Source organism: Cynocephalus volans, chromosome 8, assembly GCF_027409185.1.
Source record: "Cynocephalus volans isolate mCynVol1 chromosome 8, mCynVol1.pri, whole genome shotgun sequence".
Lineage (NCBI taxonomy): Eukaryota > Metazoa > Chordata > Mammalia > Dermoptera > Cynocephalidae > Cynocephalus > Cynocephalus volans.
In genome coordinates this window covers 47,857,790-47,876,239 of record NC_084467.1, presented here as the reverse complement: position 1 = coordinate 47,876,239, position 18,450 = coordinate 47,857,790, and the positions used below count along the sequence as shown (strand labels likewise).

The following is an 18,450-nucleotide window of genomic DNA, read 5'->3' as shown; positions in this document are numbered from 1 at the left end:
TTTTGTTTTAACTGAATTAGGATCCAAATACAATCCATATATTGCAACTGGTTGATATGTCTCATATCTTTCAATTTATAGTTTGCTCCTCTGTCTCTGTTTTTTTTCTTGCATTCTTTTGTTGAGAAATCAGTTGGTTTGTCCTATAGAAGATTCCATATTCTCAATTTTGCTGACCCATCCTTTATAGCAGTATAATACATAATTTCTAACCCCCACTTAAATGTAGAGACTTGATCTGATATCAGTTTGATTTTGTTTTCATTTGTAAGACTAGATGGTGTTGTACAGCTACAGCCAAAGGCATATATAATGTCTGTCCCTATTTCTAAGTATTAGCAGACATTGCTGATCAGAGCCTAGATTCATTTATTTATGGTAATTTAATGAAATTTTAAATGCTGGTCTATTTTCTTTTTTTTTCCCTCTTATTTTTATTTATACAAATTTATGGAGTATGGAGTTGACAATCAGTATTTGTGTACAGTACAGCATATGATTAAATAAATATTATAAGCATATTCATCATTACAAACCATATTACTTTTTGTATCTCTTATGCAATTACTTCCTATCACTCTTCCCTCTCCCCCTTTCCCACCTCTAATAACTATAGGTCATTCTCTCCTTCTGAAAGTTCAATGTTTTATCATGGTCCTTCTTTGTTTCTTAGTTCCCACTTATGAGTGAGGAGATGTGGTATTTATCTTTCTGTGCCTGGCTTATTTCACTTAATATGATTTTCTCTAAGTTCATCTGTATTGCCAATGGCAGAATTTCATTCCTTTTCATGGCTGCATAGTATTCCCGTGTGTATATATACCACATTTTCCTTATCCAGTCTTCTATCGATGGACATTTAGGTTGGTTCCATATCTTGGCTATTATAAATAGAGCTACAATGAACATGAGATTGCAGGTATCCCTTTGACATGATGATGTCCATTCCACTGGGTATATACCCAGAAGTAGGATTGCTGGATCATATGGTAGCTCTATCTGTAATCGTTTGAGAAACCTCCATGCTGTTTTCCATAATGGCTGTACCCAACAGCATAGAAGAGTTCCCTCTTCTCCATATCTTTGCCAGTATTTGTTATTCTCAGCGTTTTTGATAACAGCCAGTATAACTGGGATAAGATGATAACCTCAGTGTGGTTTTGATCTGCATTTCCCTGATGATTGGTGATGCTGAGAATTTTTTCATTTACCTGTTGACATTTGTATGTCTTCCTTTGAAAACTGTCTATTCAGCTACTGTGCTCATTTTTAAATTAGATTTTTTTTTTTTTTTACTGTGAAGTTGTTTGAGTTCCTTGTATATTCTGGATATTAATCCCTTGTCAGATGGTTTGCAAATATTTTCTCCCATTCTGTAGGTTGCCTTTTCACTCTGTTGGTTGTTTCCTTTGCTGTGCAGAAGCTTTTTAGTTTTACATAATCCCATTTATTTTTTTTCTTTTGCTGCTTACGCTTTTGGGGTCTTATGATAAAGTCTTTGCCCAGTCCTATGTCCTGAAGTATTTCCCCTATATTTTCTTCTAGCAGTTTATTTTCATATTCTAGTACTGACCTATGATCTAAAGGAAATCCTCGCCAGAAATTTCCTCCCTAAAATCCCCATTGTCTCTGAAGTTCAGGTCATCAGATACCACCACCCAATACCTTCTCCCGTTATAGTCATCAACCAATCTCCCCTAATTCCCCCTCGTTCTGACTCTTTTTCCCCCACTGCTACTGTTGCTATCAGTTTTGGTATAAATGATATTCGTATAGATAATTTGTCCAACATATGACATCTAAGTTCCTTGATCTCCTCATTTCTAATTATTTTTTCTTCATACACACAGCCAACCTCCCCATAGTCAGATACAAGTACTTTCTAAGACTAACTCCTCCAATCATGCACTGGATTCTTTCCCCACACTTATTAAAGGACACAGCTCCTACAATTAGCACATCTTTCTTCTACATCAATTTCTCCTTCTTGACTGAATTATCTTTGGTATAATATCTCCCATCTTAAAAAAGAAACCCTGTTTGGACCCACATTCCCTTCTAGTTACCAATCTTATTTCTCTCCTCTCCTGTCTATAGCTCCTATCTCCTCTTCTTTATCTCACATTCTCTCTTAAACCCCACATATCTGATTTTTGCACTCACTATTCCAATATTGGTTCTTTTCAAAGATACCAGAAACTTTCACCTTGCCAAATCTAATAGTCAATTCTGAGTTCTCACCTTATTCAATATTCAACAGTGAAAGGAAAAGTTGATCACCTCTCTTAAAATACTTTCTTCACTTGGCTTCAAGATACCAGATTCTCCTGGTTTTCCTCCAACCTCACTGACTATTCATTCTCATTCTCATTTGCTGGTTCCTCCTCATCTCCCAAACATGTTAACATCACAGTGCCCTACAGCTCAGTCCTTGGACTTCTTGTTTATCTATACTCACACCTTTGGTAATCTCATCCAGTCTTAAAGCTTTAAATATCTTAAATACACTCTATATGCTGATGTCAACCAAATTTATCTCTCCAGCTTACACCTCTCCACTGAACTCCACACTCACATATTCAACAGCCTACTTGTATCTCTATTTGGATGCCTAATAAGCATCTCAACTTCATAAAACCAAAATAAAATTCTTGACACCACCCCCCAATATCCCACCTCAAATCTGTTCCTCCTACAATCTTTTCCACTTCAGTTATTGGCAACTCCATCCTTTTATTTGCCCAAACCAGACACCTTGGAGTTATCTTTTACTTCCTTCCTCTCACAACCTACATCTTATCTATCACTAAATGCTACTGACTCTGTCTTGCAAGTATATACAGAATATGCTTACTTGTCAACACCACCACACTATGCTATATTCCAAGCCACCATCGTCTTTCACCCAGATTACTGCAATTGACTCCTAACTGATTTCCCTGCTTCAACTCTTGCTCAGCTACAATCTAAATGTTAAGTCAAATCACATCACACCTCTGATCAAAACCTTCCAATGGCTTCACATCTTACTTAAGAGTAAGAGCCAAAGTCCTTACCGTGGCCTATAATGCCCTATACAATATGGCTTCCCCTTTATGTCTCTGACCTCATCTCTCACTCCAATCTCCCTAGATCACTCTGCTCCCTTGATCTCTGGCTGCAGGAATTTCCACTTCAGAGCTTTTGTATTTGCTGTTTCCTCTACGGGTAGCATTCCTCCTCCAGATGTCTGCACAGCATATTCCTTTTACTTCTTCACTGTTTAACATACATTTTACTAATATAAGATTTATTGTCTGTCTTCCCCCACCCACCACTACATTCACAAATATAAGTTCTTTAATAGCAAGGATTTTGTTGTTTTTTGTCCTCTGAGGTATCCCCTGTACCTAAAAGGTATCAATTGTTAAATGGATGGATCAAAAACCTATCTTTCCAGCCTTATCTTTCTCCATTTCCTTATACATACTCTGTGTAACAGCCAAACTAGATTGCTAATTCCCAATACACCGTGTTCTTTACACTTTCATTCTTTTGTTTATGCTCCTCCTTCTAGAACCACCAGGACTTTGTTCAAATGTCACCTCTTCATGTATGCTACAATTACTGAACACCTACTAATGTGCTAGGTGATGGGAAGATAAAGATGATATATGAGATCTCCATTTAGATATCTAATGGGATTCTCAGCTTAACATAGCCAAAACAGCATCCTTAATGTTCACTCATCCCCACATATGCTTCTCCTCCATTTTTCCCATTTGAGAAAATGGCACCACTATCACCACTTAGTTGCTGAAGCCAAAACCCAAAATCCCAGTTGCTCAAGAGAAAAAAACAGATTCCTTATTTCCTTTCTTTTTCCTCCCTATCTAATCTATCAGTAATTTATTAGTTTGCTTTCAAAATATATATTAAATCGATCAGTCTGTCTCCATCTAGACCCATGCTGTTAAACTGAACTTTCTACAATGGTAGAAAAGTTTTATATATGCTCTACAGTAGCCACTAACCACATGTGGCTATTAAGTCCTTGAAATGTGGCTAGTGTGAGCAGAGAACTAAATTTATTGTAATTAATTTAAATGTAAATAGCCACACATGGCTAGTGGCTACTGTATTAGCACAAATCTAGACTATCACTTTGGTTAAAGTCACCATAATCTCTCAGCTAGACTATAGTAATACCTTCCTAACTGGTCTCTCTGCCTCTACACCCATTTTACACTATAGTCATATCATGTCACTCCTCCAACTCTCCAAAAGCTTCCTACTTAGAACAAATCTAAACCTTCAAGCCCTACAACATCTCGTCCCTGTCTACTCCTTGACCTCCTGAACTACTTCATTCACTCCACTCCCGACATTATAGCAGTCTTCCTTTTCCTACAACACTTGAAGTTTGTTTCACCATTTGAGGTTGTTGTTCCCCTTGCTTTGAAAACACTCTGTCCCCAGATCTTCAAATGGCTAGATCTTTATCATGTTTTAGGTTTTGGCTTAAACCACACCTCTGCAGTGAGGCCTTCCCCTGAACCTAACCTAAATTAGCACTTCCTCTTTCCTAGTCACACTGAATGACAGCACCATGTTTCATTCTCCTCACAGCACTTATCACTGCCTAAAATAATGTTGTTAATTTTTTCACTTACCATCTATCTTTCCCTGCTTGAACGCGAATGCCACAAGAGCAGAGACCTTGTTTGTCTTTTACCACTGTATCCCCAGTGCCTAGAAAAGTACCCATCAGAAGCAGGTGCTCAATAAAAATTTGTTAAATAAATAAAAGGAAAAAAGAAAACATAGTTCCTGCTCCTGAGGAATCCAGCCTTGTGGGAGATATCAATAAGAATATGAATGATTACAACACAATGTTAAGGGCTTTGGAAAAGGTAAATGTTGGGTCCTCTGGGAGCAGAGAGGATGGAGCCAGTCTCAGGGGGCAAAGTAAGTTTTCTAAAGGTAGTTGCATTTAAATATGAGATCTAAAAGACAAGTTGGAATTGGCAGCCTAGGCGGAGGGAGATGTGGGTAAAGTTTTCCAAGCAGAGGTAGCAGTTAAAGTTCAACAAGCAAAAAAAGACTGTAACCTGACAGTAAGAACAGAATAAATGGACAGAATTGGATGACACTTAGGAAAGAAAGTTGCAGAGCTTAATGGTTAATTATATGAAAAAGGTGAGTAAAAAGGAAGAATTAAAGATAATGCCCAAGGTTTGGGGATGGGAAACTGCATGAATGGTGTCTTCATTCACACACACACACAAAACAGAAGCAAAAGCAAGTTTGGAAGAGAAAGAAAAGTTCAAATTAGTTTCAGATGACTGAGACTTCAGAATGGAAGCATCTAATAAACAGTTTGATAAATGTGTTCCAAATTCAAGAGAAATAAATGGGTCAGAAATATAGATTTGGAAGTGTTTAGCATAAAGATGACAAATGATGCCATCGTAGTAGATGAAGTCACTCAAAGAGGTCTCACTAAGAAGATTACACCAGCTCAGTACGCTGAAATACAACAATATTTAGTGGCTAGGAAGATAAACAGGGGTCCATAAGAGAAAGTTTTAAGAAGAAGCAGGAATGAAAAAGAAAAACATGGAAACCTAGTGTAGTGGACTGAATTACGTCCCCCCAAAACTCACTGACGGTTAAATGGTGTCCCCCAAGTTTTATGTATTAGAAACTTAGCCCCCACTGTGACTGTTAAGAAGGTGGGAAATCCTATTACGGTAATTAAAAGGTGGAGCCTTGAAGATGTGATTGGATCATGGGACTGTGCAGTAATGAATGGATTTTAAATGGTGGTCAGGGGTGTGGTTCTGAGGGCCCTAAAAGAAGAGAGAAGAGTCTCTCTTTCTGCTCTCTCTGCTTCCACCATCTTGCAAAGTGAGACCCCTGAGTCACTGCTGCCACCATCAGATGGACTTTGAACTTCCCAGCCTCAGAAACTGTAGGCAATAAATTTTGTTTTTCTTTATTAATCACCCAGTTCCAGCTATTCTGTTATAAGCAACAGAAACAGACTAATACACTTAGGGACTACGACATTTCAAGGTGGTGGTGGCGAACAATGTTAAAAAGCTGTCAATAGATTAAATAAGATAAAGACTAAAAGAGTAGACAGGCAAAGCCATCTCTATCAAATTAGAAAGTATTCATCTTTTTACCGTTAAAATCAAATTTCCCTAAGAACTATGGAGGAAAGAAAAACAAGAACAAAAATAAATTCAACAAATTCTAGTTCATGGTAAAGTTTGGATTTTCCTTTAAATCCTATTTGCTCCTTTTAATTTTTTAGCAGTGGGTATAGGCTGATATTTTTTTCAACTTGAATTAATAGAGAAATCATAAAATAAATATCCTTCATTCCTGGTATTTTGCGTTCCAACTGCTAATTCCAGAGTTCCATTTTGCCACAAGGAAGCTATTCTTGGCAGCTAGTCCAAGAGTGCACAAAACAAACTAAACTACTCAAAGGATCAGGTTTCTCTCCCTGTTTAAGTCACTAACATTATGCAGAGGCTATGTCAATAAGCTTGTTCTGTAGCAAGAATACATGAGTGGTTTTTTTGGTTTTGTTTTTCTAAATTCTGATTCACAAAGAGGCAATGTGGCTGAATGAATTAATAAACTTAAGGTTGTAAGGCGGAAGTTTTAAACATTAAATTCACCTTTGGAAATTACTTTCTGACCAACTCTGAGAATGTTCTATAACTCCTTCAGAAAACAAAACAGCAAATAATTAAATAATCCTAAATCAGATTGAGATAATTAGTCAAATGAAAATTAAACAATTAGAAGCAATTATTTAAATGGAGGCAAGAAAACACTGGTAAATATGACATCAAAAATAATAAGTTAAATTCTCATGACAATTGCAACTACTTATTGACAAAATCTGATTGGTGTTTTTAGTAACATAACAGGAACTAGGCCCCATATGGGAAAAATTTCCTTGGGGTCTTGCAGGGTTAGCATTCTAAAAGTGATGAAGTCAAGCTATAAGGCAAATACAGAGTTAGCTCTTCCTTCTCCACTCTCACTCTGGCATACGATACTTTGACCATTTCAGCTTTCTCCTCTTATAGGAAGTAGCCACTCAGTAGGGAAGAACAAAGAGAGCTTAGAAATGACTCAGTAACTAGAATAAAATCATTACTAACATGGAGTAGAAGTCAGATATGTACTGTTTCAGTTAACTAAAACCATTTGGAATCATGAAAGAGGACTGGAATCAGCTTGTAGGTTGCCAATTCCTGCTTTGGGCCAATTCTCATTAAATACTGGGCATTACGCCAGTGCAAACACATTTAATCCTCAAATAACACAATGAGTTATCCCACTGTAAAGTTAAGAAATCAAAGGATGGGAGAGATCTCGAGTCACCAAGCTCATAGGCAGTATTTTAATTCTTATTATAATCTTAAAAAATCTCTATATACATATTCTAAACCATCCAGCTTATAGGTCCTGCATGATAATCTCATAATCAAGTACTGCCACGCAATTTCAGTGACCTCATTTTTTGTTTACATTTATGATTAAGTCAACTTCAAGTGAAGATCACATGACATTAAGGCTTCCTATACGAATGAGGGTTATGTGGTAGTGGTATAAGAACTGAGTCACCACAGGTCACCCAACCTCACTCCAAACCTAAAATAGCCTGCTCTGAACAGTCAGCAGCATATTCATTCTGTTGGCAAGATGCACTGCATGAGCTCCATCATGAACGAACCAATTCACAATAGTTCACTAAGGATAAATACAGCAGTTAGGACTACAAGAATGTTTCAGATCACAGCAATAATTGTTCCTATTGCTGCCATACTTCAAAATTAGTGGCTTAAAATAGTACAGATGTATTAACTTACAGTTCTATAGGTTAAAAGTCTGACACACGTCTCAGTGGCTTAAAATCAAGGTGTCAGTACAGGTGTGTTGCCTTCTGGAGGCTCTAGGGGCAGAATCCATTTTTTTGCATTTCCCAGCTTCTAGAGACCACTGCATTCCTTGGCTTATGGTCCCCTTCTTCCATCTTCAAAGCCAGCAACCACCAGTTGAGTCCTTCTCACATTGTGTCACTCAGACCTTGCTTCCATGCTCAAATTTCTTTCTCTGACTCTCTTCTTCTACCCTTCTCTTCTACTTTAGATTTTTCAATAAATATTAAACTGCAACTTCAAACAATTTTAAGGAATACTAAATACTTCAAAGGTCAACTAAACAATTATTTGTAAATTTCTTTAAAAAATATTTCAAGACAGTCTCTCTTTTGTATTATCAGATAGAAAAATACTTAGTTTGATAATATGTACTACATACATAATGTCTAAATTTTCTATAAGTCTAGTTGATTTTATCTTATTTATCTTTCAAGTAACTTAACTAGCTTATTTATTTACCTCCCAATATTTATCTTTTAACTTTCTAACTTACTCAAAAAAAATGCATATGCCTTCCTAAAAGCTTTATTATTGGTAATTATGGTAAGTTGGAGTTCTACAAGTAACATACTATGGTGGATAATGTTTAACAATTACTTTCTACCTTTCCAAAAAGAAAATACTCTGATATGTTAATGAAAAGTGACTAGGAAAAAAATTACAAAGATGAACCCAGGAATAACAAAGTCCTGAATGACATTTAAGGTGAACACTAAAGAGTCAACTTCCAAGGCTGCATTCACCACTTTAAGAAAGTACCAATTTTCAAACAATAACTTTTAATTCTAAACCAAGAGTGTGCAAAAAAGAACTGATGAAGGTTAAATGAATTATTTGTTGAGTATAAATATGAAAAAATGACATTTTTGTAAAAGGTTAACTAGACAATTATTTGTAAATTTCTTTAAAAAATATTTCAAGACAGTCTCTCTTTTGTATTATTAGGTACAAAAATACTTACAGTTTGATAATATGAGGATGACGAAAGAGTTTTAGATTTTGAATTTCTCGTTTTATTTTTCCAACAACATCTAAACTGCGAATCTTCTGTCTATTTAAGATTTTAACTGCCACTTTATGGCCTGTCAATTGATGTTCTCCAACTAAAGAAAAGAAAAAGGAAAAATTTACTGTCATATCAACATAATTATTTATTCATGTTTTCTTTCACTGTGCCCTCAATTCATTTACTCATATATACACTTTTTATATCATTTATTGCACAGATCTGAAGTTCTCTTTTTACGTATGTCTCTTCTACTAGATATATCCTTGAGGAGAGAAACTATATCTCACTCATCTCTGTATCCTCAGCTCCTAGCACAGATATGTTCATTAAATATTTGTGGAAAGGATTACTGAATTCTATATCCCTACATAAAAATATAATCAACTTTAGGACATCTTTTGGACAGAATTCAATGTATTTTGTTCATCTCTTTATTTCTCCTCTTCTGCTTATTGCAAGCCTTTGTATTATAAAAGAATAAATAACTACTACAATAAAAACTCACAACTACAGTAGTTTCATTACTATTTCATCAGAAAATTCACATGTAGCCCTTTTTTTGCCTTTTCCATAGTCTTCTTGTTTTCTCCCCATTTGATGGAATATCTATCTCTTTCAAACCTTCATAGTACGTTTATAAAACTCATAGGTCATTTGCCATTTTTAATACATTACAAACCTTTGTGTTTGTAACAAATCATATGACCCGAGCAATTAGCTCATACCCTCCTCGAATAAGAGTACTCATCTGAATCTCTCGGGAAATACTTGAGCACACTGTTTTGTACATACAGATACTAAATAAATATATGCTATGTTAAATGAAACAACAGTCCTTCCCCTTTTTCATATAACACATTCATAGTATCCACATTAATAGTGATGTCCTTAAATACTATTCAGATAAAAAAATTCCCTCACTCAGGAAACAGATTTGTCAGCCACCTCTCCTTCTTCCCTCTATTCTATTCCAAACCTTCACCATTCTCTTCAAAACACCTTTCCAACCCTTCACTCCTTTCAGCAGACAACAGCAGGAAAATAAAGTCCTTAGGAGTGATTTCCTCTATCTTAAAAGCTTACTTATATCTACATCCCTCTTTCCCCCAGTCTCAGAGATGTTGTGGCCTTCCTCCTTTCAATGCCAGACTCATCATCTTGTGCCCTCGAACCCATCTTTTCTATGCTCTCATGTTCACCCTTTGTCTTTTCTCATAGCTCTTTCTTCTCAGCTTATCAACATCCCATCCAGTCTTCCATCCATCCTGTATCTTACCACTAGCTTCCAACATGTATCTCATCAAATTTCTCAAAACAGTAGTCTACATTTCTTCTCTTATCACCATTCCTAAATTCATTCTTCTGCCTCCACTCCCCTACTGAAATCAAAGTGTCTCAAAAGACCCATTAATCATCAAGCCATGGATACTTTTTCAGTTCTCAGATTACTGTAATCTCTGTTACATCGAACACCATTGATTACTCCCTCTTTTAGGTGGCATTGCTCTCTCCTCATTTTTTTACTCTCAGATGGGCTCTTTTATGTCCTCCACCTGCTCTTTAAAGGTTAGTGTCCCCAGGTTTCTAATATAGGCCCAAGGTAGATTCTTAAGTTATCTTATCCATCTCTCATAATTTTAATTACCACCCATATGACAATGACTCTGCCCCCTCCTTCAAATTCATATATTACAAGATTAACACCCCACAAACACCTCAAATTTAACACATTCAAAACTGAATTCAGAATTCACCTCTTCTTTCTCTGCCAGTCCTGTGTCCTCTACTTCATTTGGTGGTCAGCACACAGCCTATTATACTAGAAACAAAGGAGTCAGCTGATATTCTCTCCAAAATATTTCCTGGAGTCAAGTTTCAACTCATATGACAAAAATATTAACAACAATGACCAAAGTGACAATTAATAACATTTATTAAGTGTTTATTATGAACTAAGCATTATTCTAAGTGCTAGCTGCCCTGCTCACTCAACCCTACAACTCCTCTATGAAGTATATTATTCTCCAGCATACAGATGACAAACATGAGGCACAGAGAAGTTAAATAACTCATCTAAGGTCACTTAGTAAGTGGTAGCACAACATGTGACTAGAAGCTGTCTGACTTCAGAGACAGCATGTTTAACCACAACACAATAATGCCCAAGTCAGAGTAATACAAACATGAAACAGACTGACGTAAGAACTGAGTTTCCTGTCACTGGAAATTATTTTTGTCTTAATAACTTTCTCAAGCAGTAAATTATCTCAAAAACCTTAATGAAGTTGGAAAATTACTTTGCCAGCATATAAAACAATCAAATTGGAAGAAATCAAGTTCAAGCAACATAACTTACAAACATTCCAAAATATATTGCCAGGGCTCAAGAAAAACATTGATTTCAGAGACTTTCTAGTCAATTAAAATAACCTAAATGGTTTCTTGATGCTTAAGTAGTTTATTAGTCACCTTTGGGAATTTTATAATACCCAAACACTTGCCTGGATGGCCTAATAAGTATGTTTCTCTCTTCAAATCCCTGATAACCTCAATAAAATTAACCAGCATTGCAATACCCTTGTCAATACGATAGGGAATAAGAATTAAATTCTTCCTTTCCCATTTGATAACTAAAATTACTGTCTACTGAGAACATATGTGATCTTTCCAGATCAAAGAAGACCAAGGACTCTTAACAGCCAAGTAAATGGGTGTTTTGTTTTTTAATGCCGCATGGTTATAATCTGGAAAACAAGCAAACAAAAAAGTAAATGAATTCACTCCTTACTTTGTCTGTGATATCTGAGGAAATAACTGACTCATTTATCTTTATAAATAAAGGAAAATTTCTCTATGAAACAATGAAAAAGAAATGGCATTTTCCCTTAAAATGGTTAAGCACAATGAGAAGCTAATTAGATATCTGAGGTCAAAAGAGTGAAATGCATTAAGAATTCCCCCTCTTTTTGATGAATTATACTAGCCTCTTTTGCCTAATAACTCCTTGAGTGAATCAGTACTTAGCCATAATTAATTAAATCCAAATAATGTGTCATAATCACATTCCATCTGAAAGCCAAACGACTATTCCTAAATATATTGTAATAAAAACAAATTTAAGAATTTCTTTTACGTATATTACAGACATCAAATTTTCTTTATGTAAATTGAAAGAAAAGAAATTGAAAGAAAAGGCTTGGATTCCATCAAAGTTTTATTCCCATCCATTTAATTAATTTAAAAACATTTGCTGAGTACTTTCTACATGGAAAGACTGCGTTGGTCATAGACAAATGAAAAAAGATTTTAAAAGTAAATCTTTTAAAAGATTTCTTTAATAGGAGGAAAAAACCAACTGCAATAAAAGACTTGAAATGAATTTTGTATGGCAGTATATCTGTCTGAAGACTGTGTCAAGGATACCTTATTTGTAAATGGTAAATGAGAAAGAACACTATAAAAACACCAAGGATGGAAGAACTTGCCTAAACTTATCATGTATATATATAAGTAAATATGCAAATCAATACCTGTTTGGAGCAGTAAGGTACATTCATGTGTTGAGTAGCTATTTAATGAATGCCCACTGTGGTAAGTGCTGCACTAATTACACTTCCATTACACTTGGGATATAAGTGGTAAACAAATAAGTTCTTTCACATGGCTAGCTGTATCCCCCAATATCTACTGTACTTTTCTTTCCCAGATATAAGATGACCAAATTACACCTGAGCACAAGTCTACCCAGAATATAGACTGCAATCCAGCATCTCTTGTAACTAGATGTGGCCATGTGAGTATGTTCTGGCCACTGACATGTCAATGACAATGACATGTAGGAAATAGCCCTAGCAACTTCTTCCTCATCTCTTCCTCCTTCCCAAAGCCTGGATTTCAAAGCCATCATTCTGAACCCTGATGTCAGAGTTAGGCAAGGGGGAGCAACAGAAGAGAGAAGCCAGTGCTTTTGAAACCATCAGGCATGATAACAGTATAAATCAACTGCTCAGACTTTGGCAACAGAACAAAAATACTCCTATCTTGCTTAAGCCAATTTTGTGTTGAAGATTTGCACTCACTGCTGAATCTAAATAATACACTCAGAACACTTTAAAAGTCAAAAGGTTGAGGAATTGGCCAAAGCAAGAAGATGGGAGAGCAAACTCTTAGATCTGTATTACCATAGAAACAGAAGGCAAGGCGTTGTATGAGGCTAAGAGAAACCACACACCATGTGGGGCCGCCACTGCGAGATCCAGCAGGTAGGTTTCACCGCAGGCACCCGGCTCCATTCCCAGCCCAGCCCAGTATGCACAGAGTGGGGAGATGTCTGGCAAGGGAGGCGGAGGCTCGCAGAAACACACGCCCTGTGGGGCCGCCACTGCGTGATCCAGCAGGTAGGCTTCACCACAGGCACCTGGCAACATTCCCAGCTCGGCCTAGTGCGCTCGGAGAAGGGAGACGTCCGGCAGGGGAGGCGGGAACTCCACGGGGACAACACTGCTGCCGCGCGATCCAGCAGCCCGGCCCAATGCGTACGGAGCACAGAGATGTCCAGCAAGGGAGACAGAAGCTCCGTAGAGTCCACACACCCTGTGGGGGGTCTGCCGTCCCGTGATCCAGCAGCAGGTAGGCTTCACCGCAGCGACTGGGCTCCATCCCAAGCCCGGTCTAGCGTGCACAGAGCAGGGAGACATCCTGCAGGGGAAGGGGAAGCTCTGCAGAGACCACATGCTCTGCGGTGCCTCGGCGCATCCCAGCAGCCCGGGCCAGAGCGCATGGAACAGGGAGAAGTCCAGCACGAGAGGTGGAAGCTCAGCAGAGACCACACACTCTGTGGTACTGCCCCGTGATCAAGCAGCCCGGCAGAGTCCAAGCTGACCAGAGAGGTGGCTCGCCAGAGAGGCCCAAGACCCAAGGCAACCACACACACAAGGCACTACAGGCCAACTGAGCAGTCACTGAGGTAGCCATACCAAATTGCCAACCACAGCAACATCTTAGTCAGTCAATAGTGTCAAAACTGTGGACTGTGAAACCCCCTGCCACAATGAATAAACATCAAAAAAAAGATACCAGAAATACGAAAAATCAAGAAAGTACACCACCAAAGGATAGTAACTATCAAGCTCTAGATCCTATAGAACAGGAAGCCCTTGAAATGACAGACAAGGAATTTCGAGCAGTAATTCTAAGGAAACTGAATGAGATACAAGAAAACTCAGCTAGACATCATGAGGAAACGAGGAAAAGTATACAGGACCTGAAAGAGGAAATGTACAAGGAAATCAATGTTCTGAAAAAAAATGTAGCAGAACTTGCCGAACTGAAGAAGTTATTCGGCGAAATAAAAAACACAACGGAGAGTTTAACCAGCAGGCTTATGGAAGTTTAAGAGAGAACCTCTGAACTTGAAGATGGGCTGTTTGAAATAACACAAGCTGACAAAAAAAAAGAAAAAAGAATGAAAGGCATTGAAGAAAATCTGAGAGAGATATCAGACAACCTTAAGCGCTCAAATATCCAAGTCATGGGTATTCCACAAGGGGACGAAAAAGGAGATTGCATTGAAAACATATTCAACAAAATAGTGGCAGTAAACTTCCCAGGTATAGGAAAAATCACAGATCTTCAGATCCAGGAAGCTCAACGATCTCCAAATGTATTCAACCCAAAAAGGTCTTCTCCAAGACATGTTATAGTCAAATTGGCAAAACTCAAAGACAAAGAGAGAATATTAAAAGATGCAAGAGAGAAGCGTCAAATCACCTACACGGGAGCCCCAATCAGGCTAACATCAGACTTTTCATCACAAACCCTAAAAGCCAGAAAGGAATGGGATGATATATTCAAAATATTAAAAGACAGAGATAGTCAGCCAAGAATACTCTACCCTGCAAGGCTATCCTTTCAAAATGAAGGGCAAATAGTATATTTCTCAGACAAACAAAAACTGCGGGAGTTCACCACCACAGGACCACCCTTACAAGAAATTCTCAAGGGAGTACTGGGTTTGGTTCCTGAAAAATAACTACCACTGCCATAAAAACCCAAGAAAAATCAAAACCCACCAGTATAATAAAAATGGCATTCATGAAGAGAAAACAAACAAACAAAAAGGCTATCTACAACCTAAGGAACCAACAAACACAGAAAACAAACACTAAATCAGAAAGCAAGGAACAAAAGACACCTAAGACAACCAAACAATAATCAATAAAATGCTAGGAATAAATCAACACTTTTCAATAACAGCTATTAATGTAAAAGGCTTAAATTCCCGAAACAAAAGACACAGACTGGCTGACTGGATTAAAAGGGAGGACCCAACTATATGCTGGCTTCAAGAGACCCACCTCACCCATAAAGACTCATATAGACTAAGAATGAAAGGATGGAAAAAGATTTACCATGCAAACAGAAAAGAAAAACGAGCTGGAGTAGCTATTCTTATATCTGACAAAATAGACTTTAAACTAAAAACCATAAAAAGAGACAATGAGGGACAGTATGTAATGATAAAAGGACTGATCCATCAAGAAGATATCACAATCATAAATATGTATCCACCCAATGTTGGAGCAGCCAGACTTATAAAACAAACTCTATTAGACCTAAAGAAGGAAACAGACACTAATAACATAATAGCAGGGGACCTGAACACCCCACTGTCAATACTGGACAGCTCATCTAGGCAAAGAATCAGCAGAGAAACACAAGATCTAAACAATACTCTAGACCAATTGGACTTGGCAGATATCTACAGAACATTCCATCCAACAACCTCAGAATATTCATTCTTCTCATCAGCACATGGATCATTCTCCAGGATAGATCACATATCAGGTCACAAATCAAGTCTCAACAAATTCAAAATAATTGGAATTATCCCATGTATTTTCTCAGACCACAATGGATTAAAATTAGAAATCAATAACAAATGAAATTCTGGAAACTATACAAACACATGGAAATTAAACAGCATTCTACTTAATTATATATGAGTCCAAGAAGAAATCAAGCAGGAAATCAAAAAATTTATTGAAACTAATGAAAATAATAATACATCATACCAAAACCTGTGGGATACTGCAAAAGCAGTATTAAGGGGGAAATTTATTGCATTAAATGCTCACCTCAGAAGAATGGAAAGATGGCAAGTGAACAACCTAACACTTCACCTTAAGGAACTAGAAAAACAAGAACAGTCCAAACCTAAAGTTAGCAGACAGAAAGAAATCATTAAGATCAGAGCAGAACTTAATGAAATTGAAACCCAAAAAACAATACAAAAGATCAATGAATCAAAAAGTTGGTTTTTTGAAAAGATAAATAAAATTGACAAAACATTAGCATGGCTAACAAAAAAAAAAAGAAGAGAGAAGATTCAAATAACAAAAATAAGAAATGAAAAAGGTGATATTACAACTGATTCATCTGAAATACAAGGAATCATTCGAGACTACTATAAACAACTATACGCCAACAAATTTGAAAATCTGGAGGAAATGGATAAATTTCTGGACACACACAAGGTCCCAAAACTGAGCCATGAAGACGTAGAAAATCTAAACCAACCAATAACAATAATGGAGATTGAAGCTGTTATCAGAAAGCTCCCAACAAAGAAAAGCCCAGGACCAGATGGATTCACAGCAGAATTTTACTAAACATTCAAAGAGGAATTGACACCGATTCTTTACAAACTATTCCAAAAGACTGAAACGGACGCAAATCTCCCAAACTCATTCTATGAAGCAAACATCATCCTGATACCCAAACCAGGTAAAGATATAACCAAAAAAGAAAACTACAGGCCGATATCCTTGATGAATATAGATGCAAAAATCCTCACTAAAATACTAGCAAACAGAATACAGCAACACATACGTAAAATTATTCATCACGATCAAGTGGGATTCATCCCAGGGATGCAAGGTTGGTTCAACATACGCAAATCAATAAATGTGATACACCATATTAATAAAATCAAACACAAGGACCATATGATCATCTCTATAGATGCTGAAAAACCATTTGATAAAATTCAACACTCATTCATGACAAAGACCCTCTATAAGTTAGGTATAGATGGAAAGAATCTCAACATAATTAAAGCCATATATCATAAACCCACTGCCAATATCATCCTGAATGGGGAAAAGCTGAAAGCTTTTCTTTTAAGAACAAGAACTAGACAAGGATGCCCACTCTCACCACTCCCATTCAACATAGTGTTGGAAGTATTAGCCCGAGCAATCAGAGAAGAGAAGGAACTAAAGGGCATCTGGATTGGAAAAGATGAAGTCAAACTGTCCCTGTTTGCAGATGACATGATCCTATATATCGAACAGCCTAAAACCTCTACAAAAAAACTCTTGGAATTGATCAATGATTTCAGCACAGTAGCAGGATACAAAATCAACACACAAAAATCAGTACCATATCTTTTCTCCAATAGTGAACATGCAGAAGGAGAAATCAAGAAAGCCTGCCCATTTACAATAGCCACCAAAAAAATAAAATACTTAGGAATTGAGTTAACCAAGGAGGTGAAAAATCTCTATAATGAGAACTACAAACCACTGCTGAGAGAAATTAGAGAGGATACAAGAAGACGGAAAGATATCCCATGCTCTTGGACTGGAAGAATCAACATAGTGAAAATGTCCATACTACCCAAAGTGATATACAAATTCAATGCAATCCCCATCAAAATTCCAAAGACATTTTTCTCAGAAATGGAAAGAACTATCCAGACATTTATATGGAATAACAAAAGACCACGCATAGCCAAAGCAATGCTGAGCAAAAAAAATAATGATGGAGGCATAACACTACCTGACTTTAAACTACACTATAAAGCTATAATAACCAAAACAGTATGGTACTGGCATAAAAACAGACACACTGATCAATGGAATAGAATAGAGAATCCAGAAATCAACCCACACACCTACAGACATCTGATCTTTGACAAAGGCACCAAGCCTATACACTGGGGAAGAGACAGCCTCTTTAGCAAATGATGCTGGGAGAACTGGATATCAATATGCAGGAGAATGAAACTAGACCCATACCTCTCACCATATACTAAAATCAACTCAAAATGGATTAAGGATTTAAATATACACCCTGAAACAATAAGACTTCTTAAAGAAACCATAGGAGAAACACTTCAGGAAATAGAACTGGACACAGACTTCATGAATACAATCCCAAAGCACGGGCAACCAAAGGAAAAATAAACAAATGGGATTATATCAAACTAAAGAGCTTCTGAACAGCAAAAGAAACAATTAACAGTTAAAAGACAACCAACAGAGTGGGAGAAAATATTTGCAAAATATACATCTGACAAAGGATTAATATCCAGAATATACAAGGAACTCAAACAATTTACAAGAAAAAAATAAGCAACCGAATTAAAAAATGGGCAAAAGAGCTAAGTAGGCATTTCTCTGAGGAAGATATACAAATGGCCAACAGACA

The 18,450-nt window shown here is 36.9% G+C and overlaps 1 protein-coding gene across 4 annotated transcripts in view; it reads right to left on the bottom strand.

Moving 5' to 3' along the window:
- Window positions 1-18,450, bottom strand: part of PRKAA2 (protein kinase AMP-activated catalytic subunit alpha 2) — a 92,831-nt gene that overhangs the window by 38,265 nt on the left and 36,116 nt on the right. For 2 of the 4 annotated variants that reach the window (XM_063107107.1, XM_063107106.1), the window contains exons 2-3: window positions 10,713-10,777; window positions 8,911-9,052 (exon numbers count right to left, since the gene is read on the bottom strand). Coding sequence is in view for 1 of the 4 variants with exons in the window: in XM_063107105.1 (XP_062963175.1) it covers window positions 8,911-9,052 (142 nt within the window). In the remaining 3 variants the exon portion in view is untranslated. The remainder of the gene's footprint in view (window positions 1-8,910; window positions 9,053-10,712; window positions 10,778-18,450) is intronic. The other 2 variants (XM_063107105.1, XM_063107108.1) reach the window with 1 other exon arrangement.